Source organism: Varanus komodoensis, unplaced genomic scaffold (genome assembly GCF_004798865.1).
Source record: "Varanus komodoensis strain SLA01 unplaced genomic scaffold, ASM479886v1 scaffold1, whole genome shotgun sequence".
In the NCBI taxonomy this organism is placed as follows: Eukaryota; Metazoa; Chordata; class Lepidosauria; order Squamata; family Varanidae; genus Varanus; species Varanus komodoensis.
Genome location: NW_025335268.1, coordinates 117,295,952 through 117,316,585, shown reverse-complemented (window position 1 = coordinate 117,316,585; position 20,634 = coordinate 117,295,952). Strand labels below are relative to the sequence as shown.

Below are 20,634 nucleotides of genomic sequence, written 5' to 3'. Positions count from 1 at the left end.
TGACAGGATACATGTAAACAGTGGGAGGACTCAGCAGGGAGGATAGAAGCCACTATAAATTAGAAGCCACTTGAATGTCGGTCAGATAGATCATGGTAAAAAAAAACTGCGTATCATGCAAGGTTGCTTGCTGTGTTGTGTGAACAGTCTCTGTGCACTGCCTGGATGAGATGGATAGTCCCTAACAAAGACAAATAGATGCTGGCTACTAAAGGAAACTCAAAGGATAAAACATAAAGCAAAAATGTATGGTTTGGGGTATTTACAACCTCTGCTTTGATTTGGCATCTAGTAGCTTTGTTGGCAGTAAGAAACTGAGGGGTGGGGTGAATGAAGAGATAACCTGAGTTTCAAAAATTTAGTGCTAAAGTCTGAATGGCAGGAAGTCATAGAAATGTCCCCTTCATGATGTCTAGTAGAAAATATTCTCTCTAGCTGAATTTTTAAAAATACTGTACTTACATTGTTGAGTGTAGGAATTTTAAAAGTACTTTCAACTTTTTTTACAAACATGGTTGGCTTTTATATTGTACCTGTCATGAGCCTTTGGGAAGGGCTGTGATATATATCAGAATAAAATTTCCAGATCTTCAGAACTATTTCTGCATTCCCCGGGAAGCCACCAAGTGACAGATGCAAAGAGCAAAACGGCAGCTGGCTCCATTAGAAAAGGATGGCAAATACCATGATGCAGTCTTTATCAAATACGCTTTGCCAGGTATCACTGAAGACACCTTTAAAAACACCAGTTCCTCTGAGCAAAGATGAACTCCTCCCCTTTGGAATCATGCCACTAAGATTATTTTATTTGATACATTAAACATTGCTTTTGTTTAGTGCTAAAGGTAACAAAAATGCCATTGATAATATTACATTTCTTTCCTCTTCTTTGCTTTGCAGCAGGGACTTTCAAATTGATTATAAACATTCCATTTATCAGTTTTCTAGCTATCTAGAGATAAACATGATCACTACCACACTTCTAGAATGCCAGGATCTTCAAAGTTCTAGCTTAGGTCACTTCCAGTTTATTGCACTTGCAACTTTTTCCTACCCTTGCTTTTCAAGTATGTTGACAGTACGTAAGAGAAACCCTGCTTGATCAGAGTACAGATCAGTCTAGCCCAGCATCCTGTTTTTAACACCGGCTAGCCAGTGGCTTCTGGGAAGCCCACAACAGGACATGAGGGCAGCAGCTGTCTCCGGGCAGTAGGTGCCAATTTGGGGTTTGCAATTCTCTAAATTTGGAGATGGCTTCTAATAGATTAGAAGGCAGTATGTTTCTTCACACCTTGACTGCCTGCTCTCTGGCAAGCCTGTAAGAAATGCCACCACTTGTTTTTAAACTAAGGAATTCATTCCCACAGGATGCAGTGATGGCCACCTACCTGGATGGCCACTGCTTAGATAGCTTTGATTATTGGATGGTATATAAATGTAATAAGACAGACACTAGCATTAGGAACAGTATGCCTCCGTAGACCATTTGCTGAGGAACATGAGCAGGAGGGTGCTGTTAGGCTCCTGTCCTACTTGTGACCTTCCAGTGGGCATCTGACTGGCCACTGTAGGAAAAGAATGTGGACCAGATAGGCCATTGGTCTGATCCAGCATGACTCTTTGTGCTCTTATGCTTAGCATTGTCTGCACAATTTGCCAGCTCTGAATGAGACAAACTGGACAATCCAGCAAGCTAAGATGAGTGCTCTGCTGCCTTCCATACAGGTGACATGCTGCGTCTACGGACGGTCCTGGAAGCAATTCAGAAAAACATCCACTCTTCCTCCCTGATCTTCAAACTGGCACAGGATGCCTTCAAGATTGCAACTCCTGCTGACAACAGCTCTGACACAACCCTGCTCAATGTGGCACTGGAGCTTGGGTTGCAGGTAAGGGAGAGCAGTGCTTACTAGGAAGCCTTGGCAGCTTTTCCAGATCTTTGTTCCATGTTAGAAGCCCAGGAGGGGACACATCTGTTAGAAGCAACGTGCTGAATGTGACTCTGTTCTTGGGTGTGCCTACTGCTTCTTAGTGAACTTATATGCAGTGCCACCCATTGAAGTATTGAGCTGCTTTTACACCTCACTTCTCTGAAGAATTCAGAAAAGCTTTCAGTTAGTCTCCCATCCAGTCAGCTTATGAGGTCAAGCCTGCCTATTTTCAGCAGCAGCAAAGTATCCTGTGCCTTTAGGCCATTCTCCTGGTGTGTTAATCCATAGTATGGCAGGTATAAGCTAGTTCTACAAGTTTTCCTCTGCTAGGAGCAAGTCTTTTGTAAAGTGAATGAGCCTTAAAGACCAAGCCACCCCAAAATACTTTCGATTACAACCATATATTACTGCTAGGATAATTAGTTTTCCATCAGTTTCTGTGAGGATTGCAGCTCTCAGAGAATTCTGAGGGGATGGCAGATCACATTAGCAGTCATACAAAGAAAAAGGGCTAGCACAACATTCCCACAAGTCCTGGCTCTACTCTGCCCCTGGTATTCCGGGAAAGAATAAACTCTTTACTTAGGGGAAAATAATTCTAATTCTCCACTCATTTTCTGCCCAGGTGATGCGCATGACCCTATCAACCTTGAACTGGAGACGGAGGGAAATGGTGCGATGGCTGGTGACCTGTGCGACAGAAGTGGGTGGGTATTTCAGGACTGCTTCCCACAAGGGAAGGCTGCATGCAAAGTCAGCCTGTTCATTCAGATGAATCCGTGGTAGATCTGAAGTGGTAGGTTGAAGATGGCAACCTGGAGATGCAGTGGCAGAGAACAACATAGCAGAGAGGAGAAAACAGTACTTGCACTTCAAATGGTCAAAACCCTTCATATGCATTGACATGTTGAAAGCCTTATAACATTGTAAGGTAGGCCATTATAAGCTTCATATTGCAGGTATGGGAACTGCAAGAAGTCTCAACTTTGTGATCACCTGCTGAGCTCATGGCAGAAGTGGGATTTGAGTAGAAGGCATTTTGATTGATGGCTCATTCTGTTATCTATTGTACTATACCATGCCCACAGAGGATATAGCCCTTTCCAGCTAGAAAACAGAGAAACATAGAATTTGATACTAAGGAACTTTTATCAGTGAAGATGACATTGTGGGTAACAGTCTGTCAAATGAGAGAACTTCTTGCCTCAACTAAGGGGAAAAGCCATAGGTCAGTGGGAGAACACCTGATCTGTATGCAGAAGGTCCTGGGTTCAATCCTAGCCATCTCCAGGGAGAGCAAGATACAACCCTGCCTGAAACCCTGAAGAGCCACTGCTGGGATGTGCTGATAATAGTGGGCTGAATAAACCAATGGTTAGACTCAGAAAAAGACAGTGCCCTGTGCTGATAAGTAAATTTAGACATTCAGCTTCCTTATCGCAGCGATCTTGGTTGTTAACACAATTCTGCATTGCAAAAATAGCAAATTTTGCATAATCGAGCAGGGCAATACCCTGATTTTAAGACCAAGGCAAAGCAATTTACACCTAGCAAGCAATCCTCAGTACTGGCACCTGAAATAAGTATCAAGAGTCACCTGTTACTAATTGAAGCCCAAGTTATTGCTTAGCTCTTCCAGCACCCCCATGCTTTCAGGTGTTTCATAATGATGCTGCTACTTTACTGCTCCCTCCTTGCAGGTGTTCGGGCCTTGGTCAGCATACTGCAGAGTTGGTATACCCTCTTCACCCCCACTGAAGCCACCAGCATAGTAGCAGCGACAGTGATGTCTCATAACACCATCTTGCGCCTCAGCCTGGACTATCCGCAGCGAGAGGAGCTGGCCAGCTGTGCCCGTACACTGGCCCTCCAGTGTGCCATGAAGGACCCGCAGAACTGTGCGCTCTCAGCCCTGACTCTGTGTGAGAAAGACCACATCGCCTTTGAGACAGCCTACCAAATTGTCATAGATGCTGCTTCCACGGGCATGACTTACTCGCAGCTTTTCACCATTGCACGGTACATGGAGCACCGAGGGTACCCACTGCGGGCCTTCAAGCTAGCCTCGCTTGCCATGACGCACCTCAACCTTGCCTATAATCAGGACACACACCCTGCCATCAATGATGTGCTTTGGGCATGTGCACTCAGCCACTCCCTGGGCAAGAATGAGCTGGCAGCCATTATCCCGCTGGTGGTGAAGAGCGTTCACTGTGCCACTGTTCTGTCTGACATCCTACGGCGCTGCACCATGACAGCACCTGGTCTGGCAGGCATTCCTGGCCGCAGGAACTCTGGGAAACTGATGTCAACGGACAAAGCACCTTTGCGCCAACTGCTGGATGCTACAATAAGCGCTTACATCAACACCACACACTCCCGGCTCACCCACATCAGCCCTCGGCATTACGGAGAATTCATAGAGTTTCTTAGCAAAGCTCGGGAAACTTTCCTGCTGGCTCAGGATGGCCACATCCAGTTTGCGCAGTTCATAGACAACCTCAAGCAGATCTACAAGGGCAAGAAGAAACTCATGTTGCTAGTGAGAGAACGGTTTGGATGAGCTGCTGCACGAGGAAACCCTGATCCCTGTTGGTGGAATTACGCTTACCAGGCAAGACTGATGGAGTTTTCCATTCAGAGAAGATTGGACTGTAAACCAAAAGCAGCATGGCAGGAAGGGTTTGCGTCCTACCTACCATTCATTTGCAAACACCTCGGCAATACCAAAAGCTAACTAGGAAACTGAATACCTCTTTCCCAAAGGGCATGGCAAATGGAGGCTGGAAAGCAAACCCCCACCCTGGAGATACGAAAGCATGTCTCTTAGCCTCCTGCATTGCTACCCATGTTCCTTGCTGGTGGTTTTGCGAGAGGTGCATCTTGCCAGAACTGGCAAATTTCGTGTGTGTGTGTGTGTGTGTGAGTGTGAGTGTGAGTGTGTGTGTGTGGAGAGAGAGAGAGAGAGAGAGAGAAGGAAGATGCTTAATTAAAAACCTAAAGTTAACTATTCTCAGGGATTGCTTCACTAAAAGTAACAGAAGCATTTATGATACTGTAAATACAATAGTGTATGTGTCAATTATTAAATTGTAAAGTTCTAATTATTTATAATTATTCTCTTTTTGTTTGGGGGAATACTTGAAATGTGATGTGGGCTGAGATATATATATATTTTGTTCTTGTTAAGCATTTCTGAACATGGGAAACATGAACATTTCTCAGGTTTTTCCCAGCACTATTGATGAAGAGGGCTGGGTGGGTGGTATCTGATGAGTGGTGATGGATCCAGAATATATAGAAGTATGACAACATTCCAGCCTTGAAAGTGGAACCATCAGACTGGCATCTGCGAAGCCAGATGCATCTTGACGTTTCAAGGCCATCAGGGTGTGGACCTGGCCTGCTGGCTGTCAACCAGAGCATTCTCCTTGCCTCTGCTGGTTTGTACCATGTTTCCAGTATATGGAATACAAAGTTCCCAGAAAACCAGGTATCTGGCTGTAAAACAGTTAATCCCAGTGTAAATAATCTACTTTTGGCCATTTTCCATGTGTTTGTACAGATGGATGGGTGCAAGAATTGCATACCTCTTTGACCATACGGATGGGAAGGCTTTTTTCCTGTTGGCAGGTGAGGAGCAGGAAATCCAATTTTCCCTCTTGTTGTATTGTCTTTATTTTCAACTCCCATTTCTAAGTTGTTGCCTTCAGTGGCTGGTGCCCTCCTGAGGACGGCGTTCTGTCAAAGTCCTTGCTGCTCCACTTCTCATCACTGCTCTCTTTCACCTTAGTTTTTAATTTGTTCCAATGAAACAAAGGGTGGGTGGGGGATGGCAGGAGCAAAAAGTCTCTTCCTTATTCCAATTGTCTTTGTGTTTCCTGGTTCCAGTGTGTTCTAGTTTTAAAAGGGGCAGGGAGGGAAAGTGGGGCAGAACTTGGGGTGAAGTGTAGCTTAGGAAATGTGGATTAAAAATTGCTTACTGTCTGACTCCAATTTTATTTTCAAAAACATCCTGAAAAACTGGTCCTGAGACCAGACAAACCCAGCTCACCCAGTATTTGTTGCCATAGAAGTATCATTCTTCACATCTGACTTTTTATTTTATGTGTACAACTTCTTGACCTGATGTTTAATAATAATAATAATAATAATAAAAAAGAAGAAAGACTTTCATATCACTTTTGTATCACTCCAGCCATTTCTATTAGTCACGGAGCAGAGCCAGTTAGAAAGACTACTGTTAAACTACAGGGCATGCAAGCACTCGACAGGACAGGGATAATGAGATGAGAATGGCTGTAACCTTCTGAACTGCCATTTTCAGAGTTGTTTTAAACTATACTCTATGCTTCTTTGGCTGGAAAAGGAAAAGCTCATGTCTTCCCCTTTTTTTCTGCCCTGCAGCTTCACCAACAAGGTACTGACACGTAAGGTGTATAAGGAGACTAATCATTCCCCACCGCAACATGGAATTTACTTACCCTGCAGAGCCAGACCTCTGGAGAGAGGATACTTGTAGATTGTGGGTTCAGAGTACGAGGCACTGGCATTGTGCGCATGGTATCATTGCTACAGTCCTCTAGAAGTTCTGCTCCTGCCATCCCAGTTTCTCTGTCCACAGGGCAAGCAGCACTTTTGACACCTGAAGCAAAGGAGCTTGCTGCACTGGATTAGAAGAACAGACTGCTACCTAAGAAGTTCCATATGACTGGAGGGAAGAGCAGACCAAGTTCAGTGGTAGCAAAAGGTCTTTATTGATCTATGTAACTGTACCTATGAGTCTGTAGCAGTAAGCTAGGATCAAACATTCTGCACAGAGATGGTACATAACACACATTCACCCCCTTCTTTGACGACACTGTCTGTCTGGCCTTCCTCAAGGGCTGCACCACTATGAATTGAGAGGAAGCCATCTTTAGCAGTGCTGTCGATTGAAATTCTATGCCCTCCTCCTTTTGGCAGTCATTGATGGCTGGCTTTGTAGACATCACCAAGAAAGCCCTCTCCTTAGGCAATCTCTTGGTACAGTAGGCTTGGCACACTGTCCATTTTCCAGCCTAAACTCCCACTTCCAGCAGCCTTTAACAACATTTGTTTAGGTAACGAGAGTGCGTATGTACAGCATCCACAAAGGCACCCACATGCTCTGGACTCATGTCAGGATACAGCCCGTGGCCCAGGTTAGCAATGTAGCGTTGGGAGCCAAAGCCCTCCAACATCCTCTTCACCAGCTCTCCTATCTTCTCCTGGGGAAAAAAGTATGAGTAGGTAAGGCAGTTAAGTGGTAGAAGCAGAATAGGGCTGAACCCTTAGTAGGCTTATACTGTGGATGTTTGAGAGAGAGGCTTAATGCAGAAAGCAGTTCTACAATCCTCAAAACCCTAAGCCTTGGAAATTAGGCCTTGCTCAAGTCCCCCTCCAGCAACCACCTCCCTTTTCCTTCTCGTCATGTCTCACTCAAATGTTTTCAGCTGACCATTGTTTGCCTCCAATGCACAGTATAAGTCATGCTTTGAAAGCAGCCTGGGTTAGTGCAAACCCAGTTTTCCCAAATGGAACATCTTGCTATTGTGCTGCACTCATTAGGCCCAAATTGATTAGATGTAAACACATGATACCAGTGCTGGCCCCATCTTAGGGCTGCTTATATGCTTCAATGCCTAGTTCAGGGTACTGGCTGAAACCTATAAAGCCCTTTATGGCTTGGGGACACCATACTTGATGGACTGTTTCTTCCAATCACAACAGAACTTGACATCTGAGGCCCTTCTCCAAATACCACCTCCAGTGGAGATTTGGTTGGTGGCAACAAAGGGTACGACCTTCTCTATGGCAGATTTGAAGTTATAGGATGACCTCTCCACTGAAACATGCCTGGCACCAAGTATTCTTTCAGCACCAGGATAAGACTGCCCTCTATGCCAAGGAATTAGACATAGGAAAGGGTACTGTAAGCTTATTTAAGTTGAGCTGTATGAAGCTGTACTTGCAGTTTAAGTTTTTAAAATTTGCTTTAAAAATCTTCAGTGAAATACTATGTTTTTACTGTTACTTAGAGAAATAGAATAGCAATAATAAATCAAGAAAGTGAGGAGCATGCAAGCCCATATAGTAATCTTAAGTACAAAAACAAGGTTTGGAGTATTACCATTATTCCCTCTGATCAGCAACAACTTTTCATCCTTACTCTAACAGGCTCAGCAAGATTTTATTTGCAGTAAGAGAAGGTGCTTATCTCCAAATATACTAAATGCCCTTCTCACTGGGATTTGAGCTCATTGCACTCTGTATTCTTCTCTCCATGAAAGAAATCCCAGCCATTATGTCTTATACTACTGACCAATGACCTCCAAATAGGTTATTTGTGCCCTTTTACCGAGAGAAGCAAGAACCAGAAGACTGACAAATAGGCCAGGGTGATACAAGAAGCCAATTGCAGTAGAAGGAAGCATAACCCAAATCCTTGCTCTCGGCCCTTCGCCAGTCTTCTTATTGTAACTAACAAAAGCTCATGTTGCTGTCTTTCTTCTTTGCATCTCCGCAGCAAAGGCAGATGATCCAATACTGTACAGTTTTATAAGTTTATTATGGTTGCTTCCTTACCTTAGGTGCATAGAGGGCACATGGATCCAAGTTTCCTTGTAAGGTAATACCTTCTCCTGTACGCTGGCTGGAAAAGGAAGAAAAGCCTATGCTGGAGGCAGGGCACTTGCGATAAAGCAACATGTGGTACTAATTGTCTATTCACTGTTTTTAAAATAGGAAGATAAACTATCAAAGGCAACTAATCTTAGTAGCTAAAGATGGCTGTACACATCTGCTTATTAGCATTTAGGATAAATAGGGAACACCACTGCTTTGCTTTACCTTGCAAGTCTTTCACATTTTGCTGGCTAACTCTGGATAGAACAGGTATAGGAAACTTGGTCTTATCCATCAGAGCAATTCTTTTCAGCGACTCTTCATTGCCCTGCATGGAGTCTTGCCTTCTCTGTTTCTAAAGCATTAAAACTGTTTCCAAAAGGTAGACTGGTAGGGCACCACATCCTGTTTGCTGCATAGTTTTATAACCCTCTTATACTCATCTTCTTGGGAAACAGATTTATATTCTAAGATGGGGTTTCAAACAAGGTTTCATGAAAATAGAAGTAAGTGAGATTTCCAGACACAGGTGATGGTCCCTTTGCTCTTCAGCCACTGCATGTAAGCAGAATATGGTTTCCCTAAAGGCTACTCAGTGGACAAGCACCCTGCACCTAGAGCTGCTGGCTAACCAGAATGAATGAAGCATATTTATTGTTTCTGCAATGCTCCACTGTAATGAGATGCACTAGTACAACCCACTCTGAATAAGATTAGAAACTGGTTACTTGGAAAACAAAGTAAAGTACTGGTAAAGGTATCCAACTTAAAACAAAGGACTATTTACTCTAGAGATACTACAAACCATTCTAAAGTCCCCAAGGCAGGATGCCCAGTTTCTTACCGAGCTTCCTGTGGGCGAATGGTCCAGTCCAGGCCAACTACTTCATACCCAGATTGTGCCAAGTCCTCCAGTGCATAGTGTGCATCTTTGGCAAAGACAATCTAGGAGAGGATGAAGTGAGGAGATGAAAAAACAAATAGGACAAATGAGCAAGATACTGATTTCACTGGTTCTAGGCTCAGGGCCAGCATTGCTCAGTCCTCTCCAACGAGCTTTCACTTTGTCACTGGGAAGTTCTGGAGGCCAACCCAGGCATACAAAGTGTTTCTTTATAAAACAGGTAGGGAGGTGTGTGTTTATGTGTGCAAGTGATTGAGTAAGCAAGCAAATGAGAATGGGAGAAAGCAAGCAGAGGCCTTGCTGATTGTGCATTCAAGTAGATCCCCTAAGCCGAAAGAAGGATCAAAAGGAAGGTAGGAAGTAGGGAATGGGGACAGGTAGTAGAAAGACCAACATGTATTTCCAGACTGGAGAACTGGCTTAGAATGCAGGTCATTTTGAGGCATGGATGTTCTGTAAGCAACAATGATTTTAGTGCACCGTCCATGAGTTTCGTCTTCAAGATTCCTCTACTTCCAGCCAATTCTTCAGTTGCTTGAGTTATCTCAGGACAGAACAATTGCCCAGCTAGCTCAAGCTGGCACTAGCTCTCAAGGCCATCTTTCCCCACATCACCCACTCCATGACCTTCCAAGCTGGAGATGTCAGGGCAGCCTGAGACTCTTCATGCAAAGCATGTGGTCTTACTGTTGAGTTATATTGCTTTGCCAGGCAGAAGACAGTGGATTATTTAGCCAAGTTATGACTGGGTGAGTTAAGAGAACCACTTCCAGTATATAGCTCGATGCAGAATAGACAGACACAAAGCATGAAATCAGTTAGGATACTTCTCAAGCTGAGGGCTTCCAGAGGTTTTAGACTACAACATATCCCCAGCAGAAAGGTCAATAATCAGGAATGATGGGAATTGTTGTCCAAAACATCTGGAGGGAACCTGCAGATCTGGAGGGAATCTGAAGGCTGCACCAGGACTTAGCCAATCAATGGAAGAGCTATCTATTCAGTAGGACATGGGGGTTGTAGTTTCCAGTTCAATTCTTACAGAAGGAAAATTATGAATAGAAGGGTACTACTACCATCACCACCTTCTCTTCTTCTGCTTAAAGGATTATGGACACTAGAGATGTTCATACATACAACTCCAAGCACCGTCAGTGGCTACATTATGGCTTTATATTAACTTCAGCATCAGAAGCTGAATGCCAATGTAGTCAGAAAAGCAGGAGGGTGCTCATTGCACTTGAGCACCCTCCTGCTTTTTCTGGTTTGCCATAGTTGGGACAGAAAACTGGACTAAATAAGCCTTTGCTCTCATCCAGCAGGGCTGCTTTTCTGCTCACCTTATATTCCCCCTGCCCTGTATATATTTCTTCTGGAAGGTGTCATCCAATAGCTGTCAGTGCTGTTCTCAACATTGAGAACAGCATGGGGTGGACTCCAGCAGCCCCCTTTTAAAAAAATCAAATTAGTTTTACAATGTAAAATTCTGGCAGCCCTTTAAGCCAGTACGATGTGATTTTTGTGGTGAAGGTGAACAGAACACAGCTGGTCTTCTGGACTGGGCGACTCAAAAGAGTGACTGAGGCGAAGAGAAAATGGACAGAACAGCCCCATCTCTTACCATGGGCACTGCAGGTAGAGCATCTTCCTGCAGCTTACTTTTCACACGCTTGGCAATGGACCGGATGAACGGGAGGGCAAACTCTGAGAACTGCTCTGGTCCCAGGTGTCCTGCATGGGACTCAAAAAGCTGCAACGCCTGTCCAGAGAAAGAAACAACCAGGGCATTGACATCACTTCCAGGGTAGCATCTCTCTCCTTCCTTTCCCCAACAGGGTCCCTCTACTACCCTTGCCCATTGAACCTTGTGTTCCATTCAGTCCACCTCTCCTGGTGCAGGACAAGTAAACAATCCTGAAGACCATCTAGAATTCTTCAACTAGAACAAAGTTGCATGTAAACTGCTTGGGCTGCCATCCTACGCATACTTCTCTGGAAAGAAATCTCACTGAAAAGACACCCGGAGTATGGTTTACTACTGAGTAATACTCAGAAGTAAGTATTAATAAGATTAGAATGATAGTTGGTACCCCTGATTCTTGTTGTCACCCAGAGGTTTCATCCTGGGACTTGCCTGTCACAAGCCAGGGAAACGATCTGCAAGTGAAGATGTGTGCTTGTGTACAGGGGAACAGGATAGTGGATTGTATAAGCAGACTCCATTCCTGAATATTTAACATTAACATTAGCAAGGCTAATATAGTCCATTCTCACCTTTATGCTAAATGCATGGAAACTGTGCTGGCTGGTTCCACACCCTCCCAATTGGCTCCCTACTCCATGCCTCTGATATATGTCCAATGGTCAGAGTATGGGCCTGGAACTTGGGAACTCTGAGTTCCAGTTCCCATTGGGCCATGGGATGACTCTGGACCAGCCTAACTGACTTCACAGAGTTACTGTGATAAGAAAATGCAGGAGGGCCACTAAGCCACCTTGGATTCCTTGCAAGAGGGGAAAAAAAGTCAAGGTATAAAAGTAATAAAGAAACGCAAACTGAAAAGGGGGCTGTTGAGATGTTGGGGGGGAGAATAAGTTTCCTGTCATGTGGAATTAAGATGTGTACCCTTTACCTCACCCTGAAGATGTCATTTTCAATATCACACTTGTTTTAGTTTCTTCAAGGTTGTAGCAACAGCAAGGTAAGGGCTATCTCAGATGCACCTTGAAACATGAGGGCCAGACCTGCTCAATCACAATCATACCTACAGGCTTGTAGGAGGATGCAGCTCAGAACCCTCAGCTCTTTTCCAGCAGGATGATGCCACTTTATTCTACCTACTCACCTGAGCACCTGCAGCCACTTGCCCCACCAGGTAATCTACAATCACATCAGTCAGCAAGGTTAATAGACGATGACTGGCCTCAGGATTCCGGTAAAGCCAGGCCTTGGCTTTGGCCATTGTATTGGAGCCTCCACCTTCGATCATATAGGACATCAGTGTCCACTGCAAGCATAAGCGGAATGTTACGATAGGCCTGAATAGAAAGCCATTGTTCCAGTGCCCCACCTTGCTCAAGCCAGCCTCTATAAACAGTTCTTACAAGAGCAACAGAGCTCGACCCAGAACAAATTATGTGGAGAGTATGGAACCAGGCTTTTTAACCCCACTTGATCCCTATAAACCAGTAGCCACACTGGCCTTAATCTATTTCCTCTAATCCGGTTGCACACACCCTCCCACAAAAGCAGCAAATGGCTCATATTTTATTGGTCATGCTCCTTGTCACTGCCTGCTTTTAGCAAATATATGAGAATTCTGAACTTTAACCCAACTTACAAAATTTAAGCAAGGGCACACTAGCTTGGCACACTAGCACACAATTGGCACACTAGCTTCCATGGACTGCATTGAACACTGATGGGGAAGTACCGGAGGCACCTGCTACAAGACAAGGCCAGGCAGCTGCTCACCAGTTGAACAAAGATCATCTTGGGGATTCAACAGATGATAAGCCAGACAGGGCAATGGTCTTACTAGCAGATGCCCGTCTATCAGTGGCATGTTCCTCTGACACTTTTTCCACCCCAATTGGCCAACTGCTGCAGTTACAAGCTCATCAGATTCAGAATCTACTTGGCCTGAAGTCAGCAACAAAAGTGGCCAGCATGTCCCCTACTGCCATCAGCACTCTCTGAACCTTCATATAGGTCTGCTCTGGGAGAGGTTCATTTCCGAAGAATCATACTCACTGGAGCACCGGAGAAGCCAATCAGAGGCACCTTCCCCTCCAGTTTGTGCCGTGTCAATGTGATGGCCTGGAAGACATAGCTCAGTTCTGCTGCCACATCTACCTTCTGTCGGAGTTTCAGCAGGTCCTCTACCTCCTTCAGTGGCTCAGGGAAGGTTGGTCCTTTGCCAGGCACCATCACTACCTCCATGCCTAGAGCCTGGGAAGAGAGCGCAATGTAATATGGAATAAGCATAGTATATAAAAGAGTTTATTTCCAGAAGGAATTCTAAAAGATATGCCCTTCAATTCTAAAAGATATACCCTTACCTGAGGCACCACCAAAATGTCAGAGAAGATGATGGCGGCATCCAGAGGAAACCGTCGCAGAGGCTAAAGCACAGATAACAAAAAATACAGAATATGAGTTGCACCCTAAATTAGCTAGAAGGTGCATATATGTGAGAAAGCAGGGCAGAAATTAGTTTTGTAATGATGGGGCAAGGAGTTGAAAACAAAATCCAAAATCTAAGAAAGGGGGATGGAGGAAGGATTTCTGCTGAGCCACTGCACCCGTGCTCAGCATCTCCCATCTCATTTTCCAAGAGAACAAGAGACAACATGAGCTGCAGGCAGAGACACCATGAAACCAACTGCATAACCCACTCACTGCACTTTGCCAGCCTGGCCTTTCAGCAACAGGGGTACAGACTTGCCTTGCATGTGGGTCTACTTTCTCACAGCCCAGTGCTAATGACCTTGGGGAGGCATATCTCTCATTAGCAAAATTGCCAAAGTCAACCAAGCCTCAAGTATAACTTCCTATAATTCTAAAGTGGGATGTTTGTTAGTACAATGAGTGCCTAAATGGATCTTGAACTTGCCACCTGCTTCCCCTCAGAATGAAGCCTAAATGGATGGATGAAAGTAACTGGGCTCAGGGATTGCACAGTTTGTCACCTGGCTCAACACCCCCAGCTCCACACACAGTCTGAAAGGAAATACTCAGAAAAATGGTGTGTATAAGGGCAAAAATTAAGGTGGTGAGCAAAAGCAGAGATGAAGGGAGGGCAGCCAATCTGCACACACATAATTAAACTAAGTGGAACAGAAGAAATATTACAAAGAAACAACCACACTAGCTCTCTAGTGTAGAAAACCTGTGAGTCTGATTTTTTTAAGAGTGTAACTGGAGCACACGATGTGCCCTTAAGACACCACGCTCACCTTTCAGCTGTGCAAATAAATGAAGATTACATAACATGCTACCCACAATGGAAATGTCAATGACCCATTCAAAGAGAATCCAAAACTAGAGTTCCCAGTTACATACATTAATAAAGGGGGGGAAAATTACAATTACAGGCCCTGCATGGACACCAGTGAAGCTGGATGTATGTATATGCTGGCACTTGACCTCCTTGCTGACCACAATGCTCCTCCATTCTGGTGATCTATCATCTGTTTTTTAACCATCTGGTTTGTTTGCACCATTTTAGCTGAATGTTTGTACATCTGTGTGGCAAAAAACCCCACCTGATGGACCTTCTCTAAACATGTGGACTGACGTTTGTCTTCATTGATTCATAGCAACATCTTGTAAGACATCCCCACCTCCCATCAAAACAACCTCCAGCATTCCCCAGCTGAGAGTCGTTGTCTCCTTCTGTCATGCATAGGCTGAAAGCAGGGCTGTGGAAGGTGTTTTCTTGGTGAGGCCTGCATTCCCTTGGGGTAAGCTGCCAAGGGGTGATGCTGCCGTATAACTCCTGAGGAAGGCTGGGACTTGTAGGGCTTTTTTGCCTCAACATTCATTAAATTGCACCTTTGATTTTATAAGCATGTTAAACCTACATGGCCTTTTGCACTCTGCAGAACCTGTCCTCCCCCAATATTTATGCATTGTATTTATATACAATGTCACAATTGTCTGTAGTCACCTGCAAATCTGAGTCCTCTAATGCTGCATACCACAGGACAGACAGACCTTGCAGTAGCAAATCTGAGGTGGCAGTTTGTCATTTCAGGCCTCCAATGAATAGGCTTCACCCCTGCCATACACTCTTTTTTTTGCAGATGTTTACGTTTAGCCTTGTCATCCGAGGTCACATGTTTGACTTTTCCCACATGACAACTTAACAGACAATTCAAATCGCAGACTCACACAACTGCAGTGTGTGTTCTCTACTGCTGGGTAGTCAGCGAAAATTTTACACATCACAAAACAAAACCCTGAAATGTAGCGGATTGCATGGGTCCCCTTTCTTTGTCCCGTTCTTCTTCTATCCAGCACTTTCTACCAAAGGATACATACATCAATAATCCTTACATCTAATTCAGACAAACAAATCCCCCTCCATTGCCCACACACCTGCAAAGTGAGTTCACAACACATTTCCGGTGACCGACACGTAGCAAAGAAATCCTGAGCAGCTCGTTTCTCACGGAACTCTGCAAAAATGATCAGAAAATGGTGAAGACAGGAAGGGTACATCCCTGAAAAGGCACTGAAACAGATGGGGGCAGCTTCAGGATATTTGGAGACCATTGCGGCTCTCTAGCTCACAACCTGAAGCACTTTCCCCACAGGTGCCAATTAAACAAGAATGGAAACTAATGTGTTAAATGTGTTAGGTGCTGTGGAGAAGCAAAGGGATAAAAATAGCTTGTTTTAGAGCTAATTGGCCCTTCTGGTGTGCTGCAGCCACTATGGAGGCCCCTTTTTTCATTTTTTTAAACAAATGATTGAAGGGGATCTGCAGGTTGCCCATTCCTGTTCCAGAGGAACTGGACTAAGACAACAGAAAAGGCAAACCATGTTACAGAGACTTCATGAAGAAAATGTCCCAATCCAGGACAACAGCTGTCAAAGCTCTTCAGGCAGAACTGAAATTTCTGCCAGGCTAATTTTGAAAGCAAATGATTCAGGGTGGATCACTCCCTTAGGGAATTTCCAAATCCAACAACATTTGCAGGGCCACAGGCTCCTCATTCAGGCCGTTCCAGTTGCCTCACTTACCTGGGAGGTACCTTCCTGCCTGCCGCATACACCAAACAGGGGTATATTCTGTCTCTTTTCCTTGTGCTGCCCGGAGGAAAGTATCATTCTTCAGTTCAGGAAATCCTGTGGGACTGATCGACAAAAAGCAAAGGCTTTGCACAAGGAACAGGGGTGGCTCTCTATCCCTGGGGTCAGCATGATTGAACTGAGCATGAGAGCTATTCTTCATCATAGAACTAAAATCCTACAGCCAAGCAAGGACATCCAACATCAAAGAGTTTCTACCATAAATATGCCTATGGATAAAAAAATTCAAGCTTTAACCAAGTACTTAGTTTCATTTATGAAAAATACCAGGGCTTAACTCCATCTAGAAATCATATCTTTGCGTAGTCATGTTACCAAACAGTCAGATTCCCGCCTTAGGAATAACCGGTCTTGTATTTCTCTGTATAATGGGCCTGCCATGTCCTTTCTCCCTCTCTCCAAATACCACCTTTCTGACAAGAGAAAGAGAAGAGTGGCAGCCAATCCATAATTACACATTGTAACCAGAACCTGCAAGAACCAAGATATTTCCTGGCAATATCCTTTACTATTCCCCATGCTGCAATGTTTTTTGCTGCAAAAAGACAGTCCATTTTGCTTGTTCATACAAGCTATCGACTTACAATCTGATGCCACAAACCAACAACAAGCCACACAAACACCAGCCCAGCCCATGAACAGTCACTGATTAAATTATCAGCGCCAGGCAGAAACAAGAATTATACTGGTACAAACTCATAGTCTGCCCTAGTCAGTATACAATAGCCACAGGACAGTAAAACTCTGTATGAAGTAACATGAATAATGTTACATTCTTTAATTCCAGCCTAATACAGAGCAATTGTAATCGCAACACAGAAAGGTAGCAAACCAACTAATGGATAACGACATACCTGAATTTAACTAATCTGAGTGCAGCAAAAGGGTAAGTTGTATTGGTGTAAGCTAAACAGGCCAGGAATACCTGTTCACTTTGAAGCAAGTTCCATGCGGTTCAATGGGGGTATTTTCAGATATGTGGATACAGGTTTCTAACCTAAGTATGTAATCTTATGCAAGTTTAGAAAAAAGACTTACAACTTCCAGTATGCCCCAGGCAGGACTTTTTCCTGTTTAAACAGACATAGCATTGTACCCTAAAGGTTCTAGAATCCAGAAGAAAGTAACCCTATGCAGCCTTTACCTCCAAAATAGTCAGAAAGCACTTGAATTTTGCATCTTCAAGTTTCAACCAAATGAAGCACCATTGCAATTTCAGTTTCTGGTCAATATTGGGTATCATGTGACAACAATTTGAGGGGATATTAGAATAGAAGGGATATTAGATGCCTGGTGCCGTTGTTGTTTTTTGGCGCCAGGCCAAGACCTTTTTATTTAAACGTTATTTTAATAAGTGCTGATTTTATTTATTGGTTTTAAATTATTAAGCCAGGATGTCTCCAGATTTTATATATATGTATTTCTAAAGATATTTATTTATATGTTGGAAGCCATCCCGAGCTTATGCGAATGGGACGGCATACAAAAATTACAAATAAAAATTCCAAATAAATAAATAGAATACCTCTGCACAACTGACTTTATATGTTGAGATGACTGCATAAGGAACTTCAGCAGCATCCTCCCTGTATTGAGTTCACACAAATATAGCCAACTGATTTATTTGGGTTTCCACCCTGCTAGTTGTTCTGGGAGCTTTCAACACTGGGAATAACGGAATGTACCACACATGCATCACCCACATGTTTCATGACTGGGATCACATCTGACAGCGGGTCTCAGCTCAACACAAATTGCTGTGAAGAGCCGCTACTGTATCGTCCACGTCTGGTTACAACACCCACCTAACACCGCCATAGAAGGAGAGGGGAAAGTTAGAAGAGTTAGCCTGAGCTCCTCTCCCATTTTCTTCCAGCACAGTGAAACTGCTACATGTCTTTGCATGTTAACATGCAAGATCAAGACAGTGGAAAAGCAGGTCAGTATAAAATAGGAAGAGAATAACTCCCCTTCACCACAGCATAAGACTGGCAACTCAGCTTCGAGCAGCTCCTGCTTACGCCCCGAGGCTCGTGCCGAGTACCAAAACATGGGATCGAACAATCAGGGTTGCCACTTTTCCCGTAAAGTCAACATGTCCGTCTACGCGCAGAACTGCACCGAAGTGTCAGCGAAGGCTTTCCGCGCCGCCAAGTACCGGAGACACGCAAGTCCTGCTAGGAAGAAAGCAAGCAAGCGGCAGGCACCGTCCTTCAGTGCCTTTACTCAGAGTAACCCGAGGTCACCGCGGAGCTACTTCTTCCTCCCCCTCCTCGACTCTTGTCCCTCCCGCCTCATAAACCGATTAGCCCGGAGCCTCTGCTCTGTGCGGCTGTTTCCCCACGCCCTCATCGCTGCCCTGCAAGCTCGGGTTCCGCCTGCACTGCTGCTGCTACTCACAGCGCTGGCCCGTTCTTCTCCATGCTTTCTATTCACCTCCAGCTACTACAATTCCTCCGCCCCGGCCAAGGAGCGAAAGAAAAGCACGCCCACTTTCCTCCTCCTCCTCTCTTGACTTCCGGGTTCTTTCTCCAGCTGCCTCGATTGGCCTCTTCAAGGGCACACCCATAGCTTCCTCTTTGCGTGAAAGGCGCGAGATGCTGTTACCGTAATGCACGCCGTAGCCGACCTAAAAAAAAGGTCTCCCTCTTCTTCTGTCTCTGACTTTCCCTAGCATGATTGTCTTCTCCAGAGTGTTGCATTCTCATGATGTGTCCAAAGAATAACAGCCTCAGTTTTGTTATTTTTGCTTCTAAGGAAAGCTGTGGCTTGATTTGATCCAGGACTCACGTGCTTGCCTATTAGTGGCTGCTGAAGAACAGTATATAAAAACATTGAATAAATAAATTCCAATTCCATGGTCATGCAATAATGTTATTAAGACTGACCAGTGTGCATTGATTTTTATTTTCAGAAATGGGGGATTGGCATTGCATGTCCATTTTAAATCTGAAACTTGCATGGCACTTAGAATTTTGAACTACATCTCCCATAACCCCTGACTGTTGTGGGCCTGTACTAGTTGGGGCTAGTAGAAATGTAATCCCAAAACATTAGCAAGGCACCTGGGTTGCCTAACTGGTGACTCTTCCTCCAGTTCATTGTAGGGCTCTGGCCATGCACACACCATCTCTTCCTCTTGACTTTTTAAAAACAGTTTGCTTGATGAAAAGATCTCCAAAGCTTCCCCATAGTACTGTCCATGTTTGGCATGTCCTAATAAACTTCTTTCTCAGCTGTAGGTTTTGGAATCCTTATTTTGCCATCAGAAACTCTGAATTCAGATGTAGTGGTACATGCAAGTCATTCCATTGTGCAGCTTTTGGGGTAAAGAAGGCACTGGATTTGCTCTGTAAGACACCAGTTTACAGCAGTTTGGGGATTACCTTTCTTATGGTTCTGTTTTCTTTGTGTGTTCTATTACTGCAAAAATCCAAGTTCTCACAAGCCAGCAGATATCTCCCTTTTTGCATGCACAGTGGCATTTTGGATACATAAACTTTGAGAGAATTGAATTTGCCACATATGTTATTACTCCTGAGCCATGAATTCTCTAGAAAGGAAACAGGAACAGACAAAATTGTCTTTGGTAACGTCTCTTGTTTTGATCTAGAGGATCCCTAGTGATGCTGTGGTTCAGGCCATTTTATCTGCAACCAGAGAACACAAAGCATCCATGCAGGGGGAGGCTAGAGTTTTTATCAGCTCAAGACAGAGGATAGCTCTTATCTCTTAAGAACAGAAAGTCATCACTTATTTATCAACCTTGAACTAGTAAGAGGCCCCAAACGCTCCACATAAATTTATGCTTAATTTAGAATGCTCTAGTCACATTCAGCAATGGGTCAAATTCCTTTCTAGTATAAGCAGAACAGAAATGAAAATCACTACCATCACACCAGTCAAGTCATTTTGCTGCTTGAGCTCCGCACAGTGAATTGTACCCAAGGCTGATCAAGTTACTTTTGCACTTGAGTCTTATGAGGCTGCCTGGACTTGGTGCTTCTCACCTGAAGCCCTGTTGTGTGCCCACCTGCTAGCAAGCTCGGGCTGGTGGGCATTCTTCTGTGTCCCAGAAGGCACTGAGTTGCTTAACACTCTATTAACAGGGTCTTTTATGTAGCAACATCCATCTTCCGGAACAGCTTTTCCAGGCGAGACTCCTCCTTGGTGTCCTTTTAGAAAGCTAGAAAAGCTGATACTGCACTGCCAAACTTTTAACAGTCAAGGCTGATGTTCTCCTTTGTTATCATTAATCACCAGGGTTTAGAATGTGTCAGTTCTTTGCAGATTTGTGTATTCTTTTTATTGCATATCATCTTGAGAGCTGAGTA

The 20,634-nt window shown here is 44.3% G+C and overlaps 2 protein-coding genes across 5 annotated transcripts in view; one reads left to right on the top strand and one right to left on the bottom strand.

Moving 5' to 3' along the window:
* The window catches only part of ZSWIM5 (zinc finger SWIM-type containing 5), a 62,135-nt gene extending 57,401 nt beyond the window's left edge, over positions 1-4,734 (top strand). Inside the window, exons 11-13 of the mRNA XM_044441890.1 lie at positions 1,726-1,889; positions 2,557-2,638; positions 3,632-4,734. Coding sequence (XP_044297825.1) covers positions 1,726-1,889; positions 2,557-2,638; positions 3,632-4,494 — 1,109 coding nt within the window. The 3' untranslated portion in view covers positions 4,495-4,734. The remainder of the gene's footprint in view (positions 1-1,725; positions 1,890-2,556; positions 2,639-3,631) is intronic.
* A 1,930-nt stretch (positions 4,735-6,664) lies between these two features.
* Positions 6,665-18,794, bottom strand: UROD (uroporphyrinogen decarboxylase). 4 transcript variants are annotated; one of them, XM_044441922.1, is made up of 10 exons: positions 18,701-18,794; positions 16,232-16,344; positions 15,584-15,663; positions 13,543-13,605; positions 13,235-13,432; positions 12,327-12,488; positions 11,102-11,239; positions 9,421-9,521; positions 8,538-8,604; positions 6,665-7,180 (listed from the first exon to the last, which is right to left on the bottom strand). In XM_044441922.1, the coding sequence occupies exons 1-10, from the start codon at positions 18,721-18,723 to the stop codon at positions 7,016-7,018; spliced, it is 1,110 nt and encodes a 369-aa protein (XP_044297857.1). In that variant the 5' UTR covers positions 18,724-18,794; the 3' UTR covers positions 6,665-7,015. The 4 variants fall into 4 exon arrangements, with proteins under 4 accessions (XP_044297857.1, XP_044297849.1, XP_044297874.1 ...); XM_044441914.1 differs by lacking the exon at positions 18,701-18,794 and adding an exon at positions 17,826-18,670; XM_044441939.1 differs by lacking the exon at positions 18,701-18,794 and adding an exon at positions 18,004-18,668.
* Between the last annotated feature and the right edge of the window lie 1,840 nt (positions 18,795-20,634).

Excerpts from the sequence above, each read along its gene's own strand:
- UROD (XM_044441914.1), bottom strand. The coding sequence starts at position 17,881 with ATGCTGCTGAAGTTCCTTATGCAGTCATCTCAACATATAAAGTCAGTT. Across the intron at positions 11,240-12,326 it reads AAGTGGCTGCAGGTGCTCAG|GCGTTGCAGCTTTTTGAGTC; the intron begins GTGAGTAGGTAG and ends TTCTCTGGACAG. Across the intron at positions 8,605-9,420 it reads ATTCGCCCACAGGAAGCTCG|CCAGCGTACAGGAGAAGGTA; the intron begins GTAAGAAACTGG and ends TTCCTTTTCCAG.